This window comes from Pithys albifrons, chromosome 4, assembly GCF_047495875.1.
Source record: "Pithys albifrons albifrons isolate INPA30051 chromosome 4, PitAlb_v1, whole genome shotgun sequence".
Classification (NCBI taxonomy): domain Eukaryota; kingdom Metazoa; phylum Chordata; class Aves; order Passeriformes; family Thamnophilidae; genus Pithys; species Pithys albifrons.
In genome coordinates, this window is record NC_092461.1 from 20962453 (window position 1) to 20981063 (window position 18611).

The following is an 18611-nucleotide window of genomic DNA, read 5'->3' on the forward strand; positions in this document are numbered from 1 at the left end:
CAGCTGAAGTATATACAAGACAGTCAGCTATCTGTACCTTGTGTTTTTTTTTTTTTTCATCTGGAATGTGCCAGTGATTCACATGTTTCAAGTTTTTAAATACATTTATGGAATAGGCTTTTAAGTGAAGTTTCACATAAATCTCTTCACATTTTAACTGGTATCTCATCAAAACAATGAGATAGTACCTTTTTGTTTTCTATTTTGAATGGATAAATTTTCTTTTATAATTGGGAGATGTTTTATTTTACATATATATAAATTCTTAATGCCTTAGATCTCCCTCAATATTGAGATGATGTGCAAGAAGGCAGAATGCCTAGAACAACAAAATTTGATATGTGTATCCTGAAAATAAGATTCTTGAGGTTTTAGAGTGTGGGTCATAGCTTCACTAAACACTAGGGAAATTTAGCAGACATGGTGGTCACTAGATACTTTGTTATCAAGATTAGACGATCCTTTTTTTTCTTAGAAATAAATATCTCAATTAAAAAAAATTAAGAAAGCTTTCTAAATTAAAATTAGACTAACTTGTCACAGAAATACCAATCTACCTTTATTAATAAGTAGCTTCTGTGTTATCTTCTGTTGGCTTCTAATACTAAAATTTCCCATATATCAGTCAACCAAGAAAACTTCAGTTTTCTGCCTTTCATACTTTTCATTGTCTGTTGGAATGGGTAGAACAAGTTTATTAAAATTATAAAATAGTTCTGAATTTTTATAGACTAGATGTGAATTGATGTCTTTTTCCAGTTGCAAAGTTTGAATATTTTCTAGAACTGGATTTCCATATGCCAGTTCCATGACAGTATCAAATAATCAAATTATCTCTTTCAAGAAGTTTAATTTTTTTTTTAAGCACCCACTATCCATAAGGGAAAATCTTCCACATAGACTCATGTGAGATAGCCAATACTTGCAACTAGGCTGAATTGCTTTAACTGTGTATTCTAGATTTGTTGTGGTTGTAGGTCTTCAACAGATAGCTTAGTTGATTCAGCCAAGTCTTCCTCCAACATGATTCTGATAGGTTCCATAACTTATGGAAGATGCCTGTCTTTTTGACGTATGATCTGGTTAAGCATTTCTGTGGAAGATGCTCACCATAGCAAAGTACAGCAATTAGCTGAATATTTTCCTTCTTCTATTGCAATAGAACACATACTTTTTAAGTTAAATATATCTATAGATTCCATACTGTTTATTAGTAGCAAAAATAATCAATTTAGAGTTCAGCTAACAGCTAAGCTAATCTCCTGCCTTTTCCATTTATTCTTTGGTTCAGGAAATAGCACACTGACTTTCATAATCTACTTGCATTCAATATCCATAGAAAGCAGGAGGCAGTACAAGGAGTAGTAATGTTCTACTACTATAATATCTGTAGGCAGTTGCTTCAAAATTATTCTATTTTACCTGTGATTCCTGGTCTTTTCTTTTTCATAAAACAGTGCAGAAGAGCTCTTCACAGTTTCAAGAGAAAGGCAGAAACCTTTTCTGAAAACACAGTGGACTTTGTCTTAAGAGCCTGTTCTCTGAGTAAAAATCCTGCAATGCTAGCTATTTATGAAAAGGCAGCAGCACACTAGCTAATTGCTGCTGTAGGACTTCTTGGACTTCAAGAGCAAGGAAAAATGAAAATCGTTCTTTCTTGATAGTAATTGTTCTCATTTAACAGCCATGGTCACTGCTTCATAATGTGCAGTCATAGGTAGGCTCATACACTGCCTGAGATAATGACAGTAGATACAGTCAATATTATCAAAATCTTGAGAGTCTGTTAAATCCAAATTAAAAAACACAAATTAGAAGATGTTCTGCTTACAATGAAATTTTCAATGGAACACCTAGGTGTCACAATCTTACAAGTGCATGAAAAGACAGAGATGATAGAAGCAAATCAAAGCTTGAAATCAAACTGGGCCTTTAAGGTGAGAGCCTAAGTCTAAACGCTAAATGATTAGGAGAGATTGAGAGCCTGCAGTTGTAATTTGCCATTGTTAATTCAGAGTTGCTCCTGCTTTTAGCTGAGGACTAGGCTTGGAACTCAAAGACTATGTCAGTTTGATAACCTATTCTTGGGTAAACCACCGGAAAAAAAAATAATGTAAAGTATTACAAACATATTATAGAGTAAGATGTAGGATATTTTTACAGTTAAAAATAATTTCACCCATTGCTGTCACATGTAGAAGCTACCAATCAGTTATAAGAAAATTACTTTTATTTGAATGAGAACTGCTCAACTCATTTTACTTTAATATGGAGACTTGGCAGAGCAAACTTTGCATAATTGTGGAAATTTGAGTTTTTTAAATGGAACTATAATTTCCCTATGGAACCTTCATAAACATCAGAAGGACCATATTAGTCTATGAAGTAATGTTAACCAAGGTGAAACAGACTGGTCTTCTTATTATTTAATCTTGTTAATTAATGAATAGTACTGGTGATGGAGTTATAGTTTGTCACGAAGAAATCACAACACGGAAACAGCAAGAGAATGATGATCCTTCTGTCTTTCTCATCAGTATACTGTCTAGGAAAGGCTAATTTAATTTCAGTACAAAATTGATGGAATTGCAAGAGTGGCAGGAGTTTACATAAGACAGATAAGAAAGATTTGAAGAGAATAACAATTGTCCAATGAAGTAAACGTTTTTACCCTTGGGTCATCTGAATATGATTTGACTTCTCAAAAAGAATTCTTTGCATATTGTTTTTACCTGTTTCATTTTCTGTAGGGTGATATCCAGTAGAAAAATAGGAAAAGATAGTGCTGGATAATAAAATAAACATTCTAATAAAGTTTGAAATCTTACTAGGATGCTGATGGTCAGTACAGGTCAGTAAATAACTCATTTGGAGTGTAAGAAATAATGGTAGGACTCTTAAGAAAATTTTCTTATTAAAGGGAATATAAAAGCCATCAAAATTTTTTGAGATATATTGTCAGGAATTAACTTTATTGTACTTAACTGCTGTCTTGGCAGACAGAAGAAAATTCTTAAGTCTGTCGAGCCAAATGACCTATGAGCCTATTTTATTCCCCTCTCTTACCAATCTCTTCTCTTGTTCCACTTTTGTCTGAAAGTATGCCCTAATGATTATAAATTGTTTTATGAAATGTTGGAATTAATGGCCAACAGTGTTCAAAGATGAGGTGTAATCGACATACATTCTTTGGGGACAGGCAGGTTCTTTTGCAGATCCTTGGCAGGATGTTTTCAGAGGTCAGGACCAAGGGTTACTGGTCACACATAGAGAGGCTTTGTTCCTGGGCCAAAAGTGAAATTCCCTCTTCTAGGGAAGGAAGGGAGAGGGAAATCATACCTTTATAACATGTGGTTGAGTGAAGTAGACATCTGTAGAGCCTCTCTTTCTTCATGTGTTGAGTAGCAGAGCTCACACAGAATTCAAGGGTTCAGTTATTGGATCTTGATGAAATCCCCAAAGTCAATCCTGCTAAAGTGAATGGTGTAGCATTTCAAATGTCATCGAGTTTGTAAACTAACAGAGATCACCTTCTTTAACTAAGAGAAAGAAAATAAAAGTGTTGAAACAATGAAAATAAAGGAATTTATTTGCACATGCTAAAATAGTGGTGTTTATTTGAGCAACCTAGTAGAAGATATTGGCTGAACAGGCCCTTGTACTTCAGGATTCAATAATATGCTATAAATTGGAAGGGAGTTTTGAAAGTCATAAGTGTAAGTGATTGATTAGTTGGAGTTTTATCAATATTACAGGAAAAATAAGAAAATATTCTCTTTATACCCTGATGATTTAGAGTTTCTTGTTTGGCTGGTTTGGGGTTTTGTTGTTTTTTTTTTCCTGTGGACAAAAGTCCAGGAGGAAGGCATAGACTGAAATGAGGAACTCCATTGAATTGGAATAATCATTACGCAAGATCCTTGTGAAACAGATGCCTCTAGAAATTCTTTTCTATACTCTTCTGATTATTATGGGAAGCAGTCCTTCAACCATCTTTGAAAGCTCTCCCAAAACCATGTCTTGAGCTCATTTACTCATGTCTGTGAGCCACCTGCATGTACATCTGTGTAGGAAATGTTGGTCATATTGGTCATCATTACCAATTGTTCTTCTGTTTTTCATTTCCAATGACTTAATTTTGCACTGTCTTCTGTTTACATTGCATGCAAATATTATGCTTGGTAAGACTAAAGTGAACAGTGAATACAACTCTCTATAATTAGAGTTGTTCTATGTGGTAGTTGGAATCTATTTCATTTAATGATCTTAACTGGGTTTTTGGAATGGGATTCTTTTAGTCAGGCTACCTATTTAAATTTCTGGATTAACTTTAGAACTGCCCTTCATAGTGATAGTTGAGGGACTTTTAAACCTGCATTTTGTCTCTGACCTTGTCCACTATCAATGTGTTTGCATTTTCACCTACTGTGCCTGAAGATGAGTGGATTACAGAGGATTCTGGGCAGTTTTAAGCAGTATTACACTATTGGTCTGTGTTACTTTACATTGTTCTGTACTCTGGCTAGATTTGATATTATCTGTAAATGTTTAGGCAGCCAATGGGTCTGTTTGATAACTGTTTAGGTTCTCAGGATACACATAGATGAAATAGCCTTTACTTCTAAATTAAAGAGAAAGAAGGGTTAAAATGGCTTTGAAAACCCTGTTAGAAACCTATCATTAGCAAGAATTTTGATGCCTCTGCAGCCTTCCTAGTTTTGAAACAGTAGTTGTTTTATGCTGCTCTAACACTTCTTTTTTTTACAACAAGTTTGAGGAAAAATGGGAGGAAAAACTCCTATTGTTATCCCAAGTATTCTACGTTTTATGGTGAATTCAGATCTTTCTTCATTTTGTCTCACAGTCCTTTGTGTATGAAGCAATGGAGGGAAGAACCAAAATCAAACAATATGCTAAAAGCTGAAAAGAAGACAGGTCAACATGTTGCTTGCTGCAAAAATTGAGAGGCAATGGAAAAATATCTATGCATGTAAGAGAAAGCAAGGGACTCAGATTAAGAAGCTGGCAGAGTCAGCAGAGAAAGAAGCCAAGAAAAACAGATGCCATATCTAAATACCAATTCTGTAAGGACTGAATCACTTATTCAACAGCCATACATTGACTGCCTACAATAATTGACATGGTACAATGCTGTTGTCTGCTGGGGGAAGAGTTTTTGCATAGTTAGATTGAAATTATTCAGAGAGGTCAAAAATGGCTGTGAAATCAACTCTCTATTTTTTGTTCATACAGATACTATAATGATCCAGATGTCTGCCCTTCTACAAATCACTGAGCAGCTCTCTGGGTTATAAACATAGTGTTCAAAACACATTTGACAACTTAGATTACACATTGCTGTCTGATATTCATAATGTATGTATGTGTCCAAATAAATTCTCAAATGTATTTGCAATACCTATTATAATCATCTTTGGCAACTTATGCTCTAATGATAAAAGATAGATCAGACTGTAAAAATATGGATTAGAATCATCAATGTTGTGTTGCTTAATCCTATATGGTTTGGAATTAATTAAAAAAGCTATCATTGATATGACAAAGCATTGGTTCATGTTCAAAACTTTCAAAGTAACCTCTCGCATTTGACTTTCTTTTTAAATTTTGTAGAAGCCTAACATATAGGATGAAGGGACCTGAAGAGTCACCAAATTCATTTCACTGCTCTCATAAAGCATGAATTCTACAACAAACTTTCTAACTTTTTGTCTAATCTGTTTCTTAAAGCCTCTAATGGAAGAGACTCACTGGTCACATTCAATGCGTCAGTACTGAGCAAAAAGAACACTCTAAAAAAGATGCTTTGGGCTAACCAAGCTGTGCAGGTAAATAATTACTTGGAGAAGCCTTCATCATATAGTGCACATTCTGTTCATTGAACTATTTCAAGTCTTGCTGTATGTGTAGCTAGATAAAGAAAATATACCTTTAGAGAGAAGTCAGTGGATACATGTTATTAAGCCATAGTATTGCACAGTATAGAAAGTAGAAATAAATTGTGTTGTTTGTAATTTTCTAGAGGATGGGTTTTGAAGCAAGATTTTATTCTCTTAGAGTATGACACACTGAATAATTTTAACAAATATGCCAATATTTTAGGTTTATTTTATGTAAAATCTTCTCTGTTTTTTTAGATGGAAGAACAAATTCTTATAGCTGTTTTTTACACAGTCAAAATTGATTTTTTATATTATAACTGATTTGGATTCTTCTCCACTTAGAAATTAATAAGAAACTCAGAGTTTTCATAATATATACAGTTGAGTGCTGTCAGTGAAGCTTATGTAGCTTGATACAGCACTGTATGACCCAAGGTTATGGGTATTAATTTAATATTAAAGAAATATCCCCTCATTCTGATCTTATAATAAGCAAGACACTGATGGAAACAAGTCATTGCTGCCACTCCAATTTTTAATGTTGAAAGCTGAGTTTGTTGTGGAACTGGTGCTGTACCATTGTTACCAGAACAAGTCAGTATTTTCAAAGTTATGATAAGGCAGTATCTTAATGCCATAATAATTTTCTAACCTTAAAGGAGGAAATAAGTATGATATCTTAAAAATAACTGGTAAACATTTGCTCTTAAAAAGCAAATAATTTAATAAATGTTAAGTCATAAAAGTAAAAGGTCAAATTAAATTAAGGCTTCTCCTTTTTATAGGTTAATATTTTTTCCTTAGTGTTCTCTTTAAAAGTAAATATAGTGTACTCATCATTACACAAATTTGGCTACTTAGTTTTTGCATATTTGAAAACTTACTCTTGCATTTTTACCTTCAGTGTTGATCTCTTCTGTTTTAAACCACTGTAAAGATGTTGCAGAATGTTACCAGACAGTTATGTTTAACTGAGTTGTGAATAAAATTCAGTGAAGAATAAAATGATTCTGATGTATAGCTTATAAAGTACCTTAGGACTGCTTATGAGAAAGGACTGGCAAAATAGCTGGCTTGGTGCATATGACCAGCAAGTGTGGACCAAGGAACAAGCCATGTACAGCAGACTGGTCACTGCTGGGTAATAAAACTATGGAGAAAAAACCCTTTTATTTTAAATTGAGATAAAACTTTATTTCATGTTTAAAATTTTGCCCTCAGAATTTCTCAGGGGTCATCAAGTCTTCAAACTATTTCTCCACTTTGTGCTATCTTTGTAGTGACTGACAAGTTTCTTCTCTCAGTTACTTATCTAAAAATTATTCAAAATAATGCAAGGGACAAGATTAAAACAGGATTTAAATTGAAGAAAAACTGCTCAGAAATGAAAGCTGATACCTGGCTGGAAAAGTGCTGCTATTTTCAGTCCACAAGTAGGAGAAAAAAAGCAGAACAAAGTGTTATTTCAACACAATTGTAAACCCCGATGCATATAAATCAGAGACTTTTAGAAGCTGAGAGTAGTAGGAATAACAGCAGTGGAAAGCTTTGAAAGAAGAGACACAGGAAGGAAATATGGTTACAACAGAGGCTTCAGATAATACCCATAAACTGGGATAGAAAGATAAATAAATAAACAAACTTCCCTTATGAAATCAGTAGGAACACAAGTAAAGGTTACATGTTATTAAAAAAATTCTGAGAATTCATGGAATATTTATTTAGACTACATGACAATCATAAGGTAGAATAGCTTTGAAGACACAGTTAGAGTTTCACTTGGGAGACACAAGTGACTGATAGCAGTTCGTGAACTTAATACAGTTTTAACAGCTGTAGTGTCTCAAGCCAAAGGCCAAGTTTTGTGCTGTATCCAGCGGCATCCACAAGTGAATGGCTTGAAAAAAAAGAAGAGCAGGACAAGGTTATAATACGATACTTCTGTCTAATGCTAATTTCATGCTCCAGCTATTTTCACTTTAGAAATCTCATGAGTCTATTCTGAGTTCTAGTAATTTGCAACTCACCACAAATTTCTCTTCCATAAACCTTTTCAGTCTCCCAGTCAACCAATCTACATGAACTTCTTGCATCCACATTAGTTTTGGAAAGGTCTTATGCACCTGCTCTAATCTGTTTTGAAATGTGTTCATTCCTACTGGCTCAATTTGACTCCTCTTGTTTCCTGCATTGGAAAACAAAGTGAACAATTTCTGTCTGTCTTACTTTATACCACTTCCAATTTTATTTTCCTCTATAATTTCCCCTCTCAGTTTTATTTTTGTTCCACAAGGAAAAGTGGCAAGTAGCTTCATATGTCATATACAGAGATCATAAATAAGAGACATTTTCTATTAAAATAAAAGCATATTTAGAAAGAGTTAAAGTTTTATAATGTGTGGAAAAACTTAAAGTACAATTAATTGGCGTGATTATAAATTTAGCATGTACCAAAATAACTGGAGAGACATGTGACATGTTCATAGAGATTTAGCCAGATAAATATGTTGATTTCATAGGTTATATGTAAAGCTTTATGTGATAATTTCTGTCCTTTTACCATGCAGAATTGAGAAAGTGATGAAGAGTTGTTTCTTTTAATCTCTCCTTTCCTTTGGTGTTATATAGCTTAACTAGTGCCATGGAACTGGGTTAAGTACAGAGGCAATTGATCGCTGAGCTAATCAACTTTCTCATGAGATGAACTGGAGTATTTTGTATTTAATTTTTCATCTCTTCCAAACCATTTGTAATAGGTTTGTTGTTATCACAGTTTTCCATTCCATATCCTCTGCTTTTTCACCCTTCACTACTGAACTACCAGTCTTTTTTATCTGTCTGTTTATCTATCTATCTATCTATCTATCTATCTATCTATCTATCTATCTATCTATCTATCTATCCTTCCTATTTAATTTTTATTTTATTTTATTTTAATTTTATTTAATTTTATTTTATTATTTTATTTTATTTTATACAGGCTGGACTCTTTATTTTTGTACTTTTTCACCCTTATCAGTTTGAGGCTGTTTTAGTTATTTTCCCCAAGATATTTAAGACCATCATTATCACTGCTCAGAATGACTGAAAAGTTCAACCCCCTGTTTTACAATAGTATGGGAGGCATTTTACAGTGCCTGCCATTTGTCACTATAAAATCAGCTTCAGAACAGATTCTAAGAGAAGAATTTGAACCTCATAAACCTCCTACCAGCTAAAAACCTCTGTCTTATCATTACTGGAGTTCCTTACCTAACCAAGGAAAACTGTGCCCCGAGTATATAGTCATTCAAAGATATCAGAATTTATGTATCAAGACCAAATTCTAAATGTATCCAGTTCCCTATTTCTTCTTAATGCCTTCTTGGGACTAGCAATACTTTTGGGATTAAGTATTTAATTTGGTCACTGCATTATTTGAAAGACTTCTTTCTCATATCTTTCCTCTTCTCATATGAAAGGATTTTTCTATATTGATAAGATTCCCTCATTGACAAAATAGTCCAGCCTCTGGCTGGCTTTGGAGCTCTGAAATCTTAGTTCTTGAGAGGCTTCTAGGAAGGTTTAGTATTGTTACTCTCGTTTTTAAAAGGCAGTGTTCTAAAAAAAAGTAGTCTTAATTTCTGCCCTGACACTGTCTGTTTTCTCACCCCATCTACCCATACAAACAACCCTACTCATTTCCACCCAGGGTCAAATATTTCTAGTCAAGAGACATATCAAGCCTTTTGCCTCCCTTTTTATTTTTTTTCCTGCCTATAAAAACATAAAGAACTGAACAATAAATGCATGAATAAACATTCAGAGAATCTAGCAACAAATCACCCTGAAGGAAAGCAATACAGAGAAGAAAACTGAAAAGAACCATCATGCTTATCAGTAATCAGTGACAGGCAGCGATCAGGGAAACAATAACTTGTTTGATGTAGTCAAGTCAGTACATGGCAACATCTTCTGTGCCAACATTGTTAGTTTGCTTCTGTGACTTTTACTTATGAAGGCTGAGTTTCATAGATGACCAATTTGTTAACCAGCCTCCTTCTGCCATTTAACCTTCTATATTTTAACACTAGAAACTATCTTGAGAAATGCTAGAGAAACGTTGTAGCCGGATGAAATGGAATGCCTGGTTTTTTAATTTTTTTCCTTTTTGAAAGTTGTTGTCAGTTAATGTAAAGCAACAAGAATCCAGAACCTGAGACACCTTCCACTTGTGTGGTCTAGAGCCAAGTGGTCCACAGCTCTGACATTGACAAAGGTGGAGGTTGCCTGTTTTGTTACTAGTTGGGGACTAGCTTAATCTGAGATTATACTTTAAAGTAAATTCCTGGACTGCTTGAACAATGCCTACATTTTCCTGGAATGAACCCAGAAAGAAGACACTGTTTATGAAGTGTCTCATACATGACTGAGTCACTTGCTTCTGAGATCCAACAATGCACTCAAGAACCTTAGACACAACCATAAAGGACTCATTGAAATTAAAGTCAGACACATGTCAACACACACATTCAGCACCTAAGAATAAGTGAGAAGATGGTTAATTCTTTTCTTTTTTTTTTTTTTTCACTCTTCCTTTCCAGAGTGATAGGTTGTTCCCAGCTGGTCACCAAACTCACATTCAGCCACTGTCACTCCCCCTCCTGTCAGATAGAGGAAGAAGAAGAACAGGAATGTGAACCATTTTGGATCAATATGGAGACATGAAGATCACCTATCATTTACCACTGTGGACAAAACAGACTTGATTTGTGGTGAATAAATTTATTGTCAATGAAAATAAACATGCAGTTACTGATTTGGGTACTGGGAGGAAAAGAACAATAAATCACTTGCACACTTAAGGAAAACACCTTTCCCTCCTCTTTTTCCCATACTCAGCTTCACTCCAAATTCCTCTCTTTCCTCCTTTGTTATTGTTACAGGTTTACATTCAGTCTCTATATGAGGCAATGCACCACAGAAGGTTGGGGTATGTGTATGTGTGAGAGTTATGGTCAGTGCATAGTGTTTTCCTTCTGCATTCCTTGCTTTTCACTTTCTTTTTTTTTTTTTTTTCTGCTCCAGTGTGAGGTCTCCACAGGCTGCAATCCCTTCAGGTAAGTGCCTGTTCTTTCATGAAAACCCTCCTCCTCCTATGATTTTGCTGTTCCTTATCTTTTGTTGTCTCCTCCTTTTCCTTCCCAGCATTGTCTGACCTGTCTTAAATACGTTTTCTCAGAGGAACCAAACACACAGTTGATCTCTTGCAGAACCAGTGGAACTGATTGTGTCTGGTGCAGGGTAGTCCTCAATTGCTTTTCACAGAGGCCACCACTGCAGCCTCTTAACTACCAAAGCAAGTCTTGTCATTTAGACTCATTCTAAGAGCAAGGGAAGCAACATTTCCTAACACATAAGAAGATGGTCTTTATAGAAGAAAGATTAGGAGAAAAGTATGCCCTAAAATGGTTTTGATCTACTTTACCCTTATTATTACCAGCAGCAAGTCCAGTTCTCCAACTTGTCCTTTTTTCTCTCTCTCAGAATTGATCCTTATTTTCAAAAGCAAATGGAGCTTGTTTGTTCTTAGTTTTAGGAGCTTCTGTGTTGGTGATATTTTAAACAATCTGATATTTTCCAATGGAGAAAGAGTGTCCTAGTAAATTCTAATCAGGCGTCTTAAAGCTGACACGAAAAAGTAGACTATGAATTAAAGCTTTGCAAACAAATCACAATTTTACATGCCTTTTCAACAGACAGTATGTTCTTTGTACCAGAGCAGCAAAGAAAACCACCTGAGCGAAGGTTGAGCTACCTTCACTTATTCAAGGTGGGGTTTTTTTTTGGTTTGGTTTGGTTTGGTTTTTTTAAATGAATATGTCTTACAGCATGTGAATACTTAGAATTACAGCTTGGAACTTCTGTGAAAAAAAGTCAACAGGATGTGGCTGATACAGGAAGCAGCTATTTTTAGGTAAAACTCCTGAAGTGGGATATAAATTTAAGTCTTCTCTGCATTTTTATTTCTGAAGCTGTTTGCCAGGCTTGAATGATACATGATTAATAATTGAGCACATCATATTTATACATTCCTTTACAATAGATGCCTGAGAAGAAAACAGAAAATTAAGGGGGCGGGGAGGAAAAGGCAAAAATACGCTTCTATGGTAGATCCTGCCAGAAAGACATCAGCTCGTAGTGATGATAACTTTTCTGCCAAGTGATGATAACTTTTCTGCCAATCTACATGTGTTTAATCTTTATGTATTACTTTCTACATTTCTTCATTTTCATGCATGTCTCATTCTCCCTTGCTCAAATGAATCAGTAGAAAGATTTTTGCAACTGCATTAGGATTGAGGCTAGACTGCCTATTTCTGCTAAAATATGTGATGTTAAATGTGGATAGAAGTCAGTTTAAAAGTCCATCCAAGGTATGTTTCTCCTCCGTAGGGTGTTAGAATGGCCCAATATCTTTGGCTGAGTTGACATTTCTATGTTTTCTCAGCATGTGACAATTGTTTGCTTGTACTTCCAACCCCAGCAAAATAATATTGTCAATCAACTTTGTTACAACATCTTATGAATTTTAAAATCAAGTGCCTCAGCAATGCTGCCTTATAGTGCTAATGCTCTGATTATGATATATTGAAGTAATTGCCTTATCTACCTTTCTCCCCGCTAAGAATTGCAGACAGTAATTATTTATAAACTACCAAAGTCTTCCTTTTGGAACTTAAAAAGCTTCTACCATACAAGGCTATGAAAAAATTATTGTTTTCACAGTTCTCTTCAAATGGAAATGGGAGCTATATAGTAAAAAAATTGAAAATCTTGAAAAAAGACTATTAGAAGGAAGTCTAAAAGGGCATGCTGCAGCATGACAGCCTGAGCAATTGTCACAGTACTGTCTGGGTTCCCAGGCAGAAAAATCTCTGAAATCTCTGCACTGTCCATTTCTGCAGCATGTAATGGGATCCACCTAGTTCTGTATTTAGTGTTCAACAGTAGCCATATCCATATGCTTCTCAGAGGTATGCAGAAATATTCTCCTGGAATAATTTGCTCATGGAATTATATGTCTGAAGGTTATTTTATTTCTTTACAGCGGTAGATGTTTATTACCTCTAATTTTAAAACACAAAGATTTATATTCACAGAATTATAGAATAATTTAGTTTAGAAAGAACCTTTAAGATCATTGAGTCTAGCCATTAACCTAACAAGTCAAGTCCAATACTTAATCATGTCCCTAAGTGCAACATCTAAATGTCTTTCAAATATCTCCAGGGATAGTGACTCAACCACTTCTCTGAGCAGCCTGTTCCAATGCTTGGCAACCCTTTTGGAAAAGAAATTTTTCATAATATCCAATCTAAATAACCCCTGGCACAAATTTAGGTGATTTCCTCTTATCCTGTTTCTTGTTACTTGATAGAAGAGTGATAGCCACATGGCTATAATCTCTTTTCAGGTAGTTGTAGAGAGAGACAAGGTCTCCACTGAGCCTTCCTTTCTCCAGGCTAAATAACCCCAGTTCCCTCAGCTGCTTCTCTAAGACCTCTGTTCCAGTCCCTTCACCAGCTCTGTTGTCCTTCTCTGGACATACGCTAACACCTCAATGTCTTTCTGGTAGTGAGGGGCCCAAAATGAAGCCTAAGGATTTGAAGTGCAGCCTCACCAGTGCCAAATAGAGAGGGATGAACAGTTCCTCAGTCCTGCTTGCTACATATCCATATGAGCCCTTTTTTGTTTAAAAACAAACAAACAAACAAACAAACAAACAAACAAACTTTTCCACTGAATCTGTAAGTTTTATTATTATCTTTACAAGTGTTCAGTTTCACTTAGAATTTTCCTATCTATCATTAGTACTCATATAGTTACTTCTTGGGATACAGTTTTTTCAGTCATCCAGCTTTGTTTTGAGTTAGAGATTTATCTCATTGCCACATTCTGGTATTGGTGTTTTCAGAGATTATGAGCCCAAACTTGCATGTAGCTTTCCTCAGCGACACACAGCAGAAACATGTAATGTCATTTCATTATTTTCAGAGTATATTATGTCATTTATTTCATATATGTCATAATATATTTTCTGCTTGTTTGCCCATTAACCACTACAATGGTGTTTTCTTTGATTCAGACACATTGAGCATATTCGTCTTTCTCTGGACTGTCTATAGTTAGTACAGACACAAATTATTCCAGGGTTAGGTTCACCTCAAATACACTAGATGTTCTGTGTGCTAGTTCATTGGTAGATCTTGTGTCAGTTTTCAGAATGGTGTTCTTTTGAAATCCTCCCCCAAGATGGCTGTTTGGGGTTTTTTGATAACCAGAAATAGCTGTGATTATTTTAAAACATTTCTGCCATTGTCCTTCTTTGTAACCACCCTAGAGGTAGGAAGTCAGAGCATTCAAAGATGACTTGGTGAAACAGATCACAAGTGCTTCTCAAACACTTCAGCAATCTCATATGGCTTAATATTTTAAATTGCTGAAACAAAATACAGAATACGGTCAAGAAATCCACAATAAAATAAGAACAAATAGGATATTTTAGAATTTTGCAACAAGAATGTTTCAACTAAAGCCTCCTTTTTGGCATATGTTACGATAAATCTTTCTGAACAGCGTCTCTAATATGACTTGTATATAACAAACTCAGAGTCTAATATGGTGTCTTTCTTTTCCTAAGGAAAGCTTGATTTTATTTGTCCAGTAAATATACTTGAAGCCCCTCATACTTCCATACAACTGTCTGCAATTTTTTTTGTGTTACATATTTCTGAGGACTTCCAAAAGCCTAATCTGATTAAAAAGAAAAAGTGGATAAAATAAAAAATCACTGCAGATATATGTCTCCAGGGTAGAATTGATATTACTGCTGTCAGCTACTTATCAGTAGGAAAAGTGTGAAGAAAACAGAAGTCTTCCATCTGCTTCATCCATCTGCTGAGAAAAGGAACTCTTACCATTACCAGGTCTGTCTCTATAATTCTGTCTTTTCTGTGTACATTTTCATGACTAATGTCTTAAATACCTGTATTGTTTACCTTTACAGATAAGCTTACAAAATAACATTTAATTTATCAAATTAAAAGCAACTCTAAGGTTACTATTTTTGAAACAAATGCATACTAGAGCATAATCCCCAAATCCCTACTTAAATGTCATGATTATAAATCAGTGATTCTTTAAAGTGTCTAATAAAAGAGTTTGGTTTAGTATTAGATATACTCGATTATTCATATTTAATATTGTTTGGAGTGAGGATTTTGGCACAATATGTCACTTGGGCTTCTCTTTATTTGCTTATATTCTATTTCAATGTTGACATACCTTTCAAAAGTGAAAGAAATAAAGTTGAGATGTAAAATTCAGGTCAAATAGTATTCTCCAAGTCCATATGTGGAGGTTATTGGTGAGGAGAGCAGTTTTCTTGAATGTCTGTCTTAGAAGTGTCAATCACAAACACAGAAAGTAAGGGAGACTCCTGAGGAAGTTTGTTCAATATTCTTTATTTTCCAGTATTCTATATTTTATTTGTCCTATGGGTTAGGAGCTTTAGAAAGGGAAAAACTTTTCTAGTTACAGAGATTCCACCAGACATTGGAGCAGCCCATGTCTATCAGCTCCATGCATTCAGCATTTCTAGAATCCAGACAATGCCAGATATTCTGCTCTTATGAACAGTGCTGTTGTGTAAACTCAATATGTCCTGTGGTTTGCATAAGGCAAACAGCAGTATTACATGCATTATTTCTGCTGCTGCATGTGTATAAGTTCTTTCAAAACTTATTCCCTTGTTAAGTTCAAGAAGTGTACTGGAAAGGTTAAAGACAAAGATCAGATCAGCGTGACCAGAATCCCTCCAGGCCTCACTTCCTTTCTCCAGCATTTTGTATTCCTGCTTAGAATAAAATCCAGGCTAGGAGATTTTTGGTCTCCCCCCCCCCACGCCCCCACTTTTTTTTGTCTATTAATGCAATTAGTTCTGGCACATACACAGCCTTAAAATACTATTGGGTGACTTTTAAAGCCTGTTCTACTAGGTTAAGTGCAAAGAACTATTAAAAAAACCAAACAAGACAACAACAAAAACAAACAAACAAACAAAAAAACATGACCCAAACTCAAACAAATAATCTACATAATTTATATAAACATTGCCTCACTGTTTTAAAAGAAAATTACCTAAGGGATGCAACAAGATTTTTTTCGCTGAAAAGCTAAAAATAGTAAAAAAAAAAAATAAAATTAGGTATAGAAAATTACTGTTCTATAATGTATATTAATCTCTCAAGTGCCCTCATCATTAATAATCAAATGTGAGGCAGTGATGGTGGAATGGAAACACCTGACAGTGTCTGGGATTCTCATTGTGCAATTGCAAAAGGTGAACAAAACTTTTCTCTCTTCATAGCCCTAACTACAAGACTTTGTTTTCACATCAGCTAGAAGAGTAATAGTCTTGGAAGAAAAACTTTTTCATTTTGCTAGAAAAATTTCTTTAAATTTCATTGAATGTTTTACCTTCTGACAAAGTTATAGCAGTGGTTTGGTTTACTAGTCCCTGTGAAAATTCTTCATTGTTGGCAGTTGTAGAGAAACAGAAGGAATTGTGCCTTCTGTTTTCTCTCTTTTGCACAGGATTTCAATCAGTAGGTGAAACACTTTGGATCCACCTTTCCGTGTCCTTTTTTTCAGTGCTTAGCCCCATTGAGAAAATTAAATATACGAACAAAAATAATGTGTCTTGTGCCCAAATCACCAAAGAAAAAGACATTAAGGTGGTTTAGTAAACACGTTGACATTTATTTTTAATAAAGTGTGGATTTGTTCTTTTCTATTATAATGAAAAAACAACATTTTTAAAACCTGAACCAGTGTTTATTAACATCCAAAAACTGAAGAGCATTGTTGGTGATCAGAAAAACTGACACCTGTTTTTTTCAAGAAGTATGGTTGCCAGTGATTTAAAGGGTCTGTTAAATCATTTAATATAGAAAACAATCAGCAGCAATGAACATAATCTTCTACCAGAAGTAGCAAAAGAAGTAATTGTCTCCTTCTTCCTCAGTTGAATATACAAGGATATTATATATAATATATATAACTTTGCTTAAAAATCTAAATCCCATATAATCTGAAAAGTTATAGTTATACAAGTCATTTTAATTATGACCTTGCATCTTCAAAATTTTAAATTAAATAGTTTATTTTAAGTAGCTAGTTGTCAGACCCAATCTTCTCTCATTTTTCAAGTTCATGGCATATAACAAGAAAGGAATTAATAGTCTATTATGTACATTTTGGCTTCCTTATGAGCTGTCACTCTCATATACACATAAGACTTCTTTCTCTGCTGTATTGTTAATGTAGAGGAGCATTTCAACAAGTGAAAAATTAATTTGCTCCATCTGAAGACCATCTCTACTATTAGCATGATATAGTGGGAATTCAAATTCTATATATATGTATTTTGAGGTGATAGAACACTGCAAACATTTAAATTATTGTAAAATGAAAAGATTATTTCACTCTCTGCTTTTCTTCCCCAGATTCTTTCATATCAAAGATGACATTATTTTGTCCTCTGTCACTTTGTAAGAAGTAATAAAATATAAAATCTTGTCTGGGTTTTAGATTGAAATGTTGGCAAAAAAAGAATAGTACAAAAATAAGAAAATTACATAAAACTACTATTAAACTTGACTCTCAAAAAAGCACATCTCTGTTTCTTTGCAAGCATCTTAACCAGTTGATTGATTCATTGTTACAGACAAATTTCTTCTTGCATTGTTTGACTGAAGAGCACTAGAAAGAATATGTAAAATCTTTCAACTATGTCAATGGATGTGCAAACTCCATGACTATGAAATCAAATCAATATTTAGGAAGCTCAGAAAAAGAGACTGAAGGCATTTATGGTGAGTTGCATTAAGCAATTTACTGTGTGCTTAGCATTGTTTAGCTGAGCTAATCATGAACATTAACCTTTAAAAATGTATATTACAATGTATGATGATCCCATTATTGGCTCTAATGCTTTTAACTCTATAAACAACACTTGACATTTACCAATAGTAATGTCATGGACAAATGTTCCCATACCCTACTAATGACAAAGGTCTTCCTTTTTTATTTTTTTTTTTTTTCAGGAAACAAAGATTGACAGCAATGCAGTCTTTTTTTTTTTGTCTTTTTTTCTTTTTCAGTGATGAATTAAATCATGAATTATGATCGCACTGTAGAGATCATTAGAAGTTAAATGTTTATCACTGAAAAATATTAGCCAAGTATTCAGATTTGGTCACTGTTGCTTCCTTTTACTTGAATGAAGCAAAACAATTTAAGGAATGAAAGTGAGAAAAATGCCTTCTAAGGCATGTTCTGATCCTAAATCGCAGCAGCACTGGATAATGTGCATAAGTATGAACCTCCAAGCAGTCCTATCGCACTTGCCATGGTGTCTTATGTGTTTATACCTACTTCTGATCTTTGTCTTCAGGTACTACTATAACAGAAATTTTCAATATTGGGAATGAAAAAGAAGTAACAGTAACTCATGATAGATTCAGCATTTACCATTCACATTTTCTAGTACCTTACTTAACAGGAACTCTGAGAAACAGTCAATCTTAAATTCATCTTCCAAACTTTTTGAATTATATGGTCTGAGCAACCCTTATGCTCCACAAATTTCTTTGAAGAATCTACAAA

The 18611-nt window shown here is 34.4% G+C and overlaps 1 protein-coding gene across 1 annotated transcript in view; it reads right to left on the reverse strand.

Annotated features, from left to right (window-relative positions):
• Positions 1 to 7620: 7620 nt before the first annotated feature.
• VSTM2A (V-set and transmembrane domain containing 2A) overlaps positions 7621 to 18611 on the reverse strand; it is a 39400-nt gene continuing 28409 nt past the window's right edge. The window contains exon 5 of the mRNA XM_071553611.1: positions 7621 to 7797. Coding sequence (XP_071409712.1) covers positions 7727 to 7797 — 71 coding nt within the window. The 3' untranslated portion in view covers positions 7621 to 7726. The remainder of the gene's footprint in view (positions 7798 to 18611) is intronic.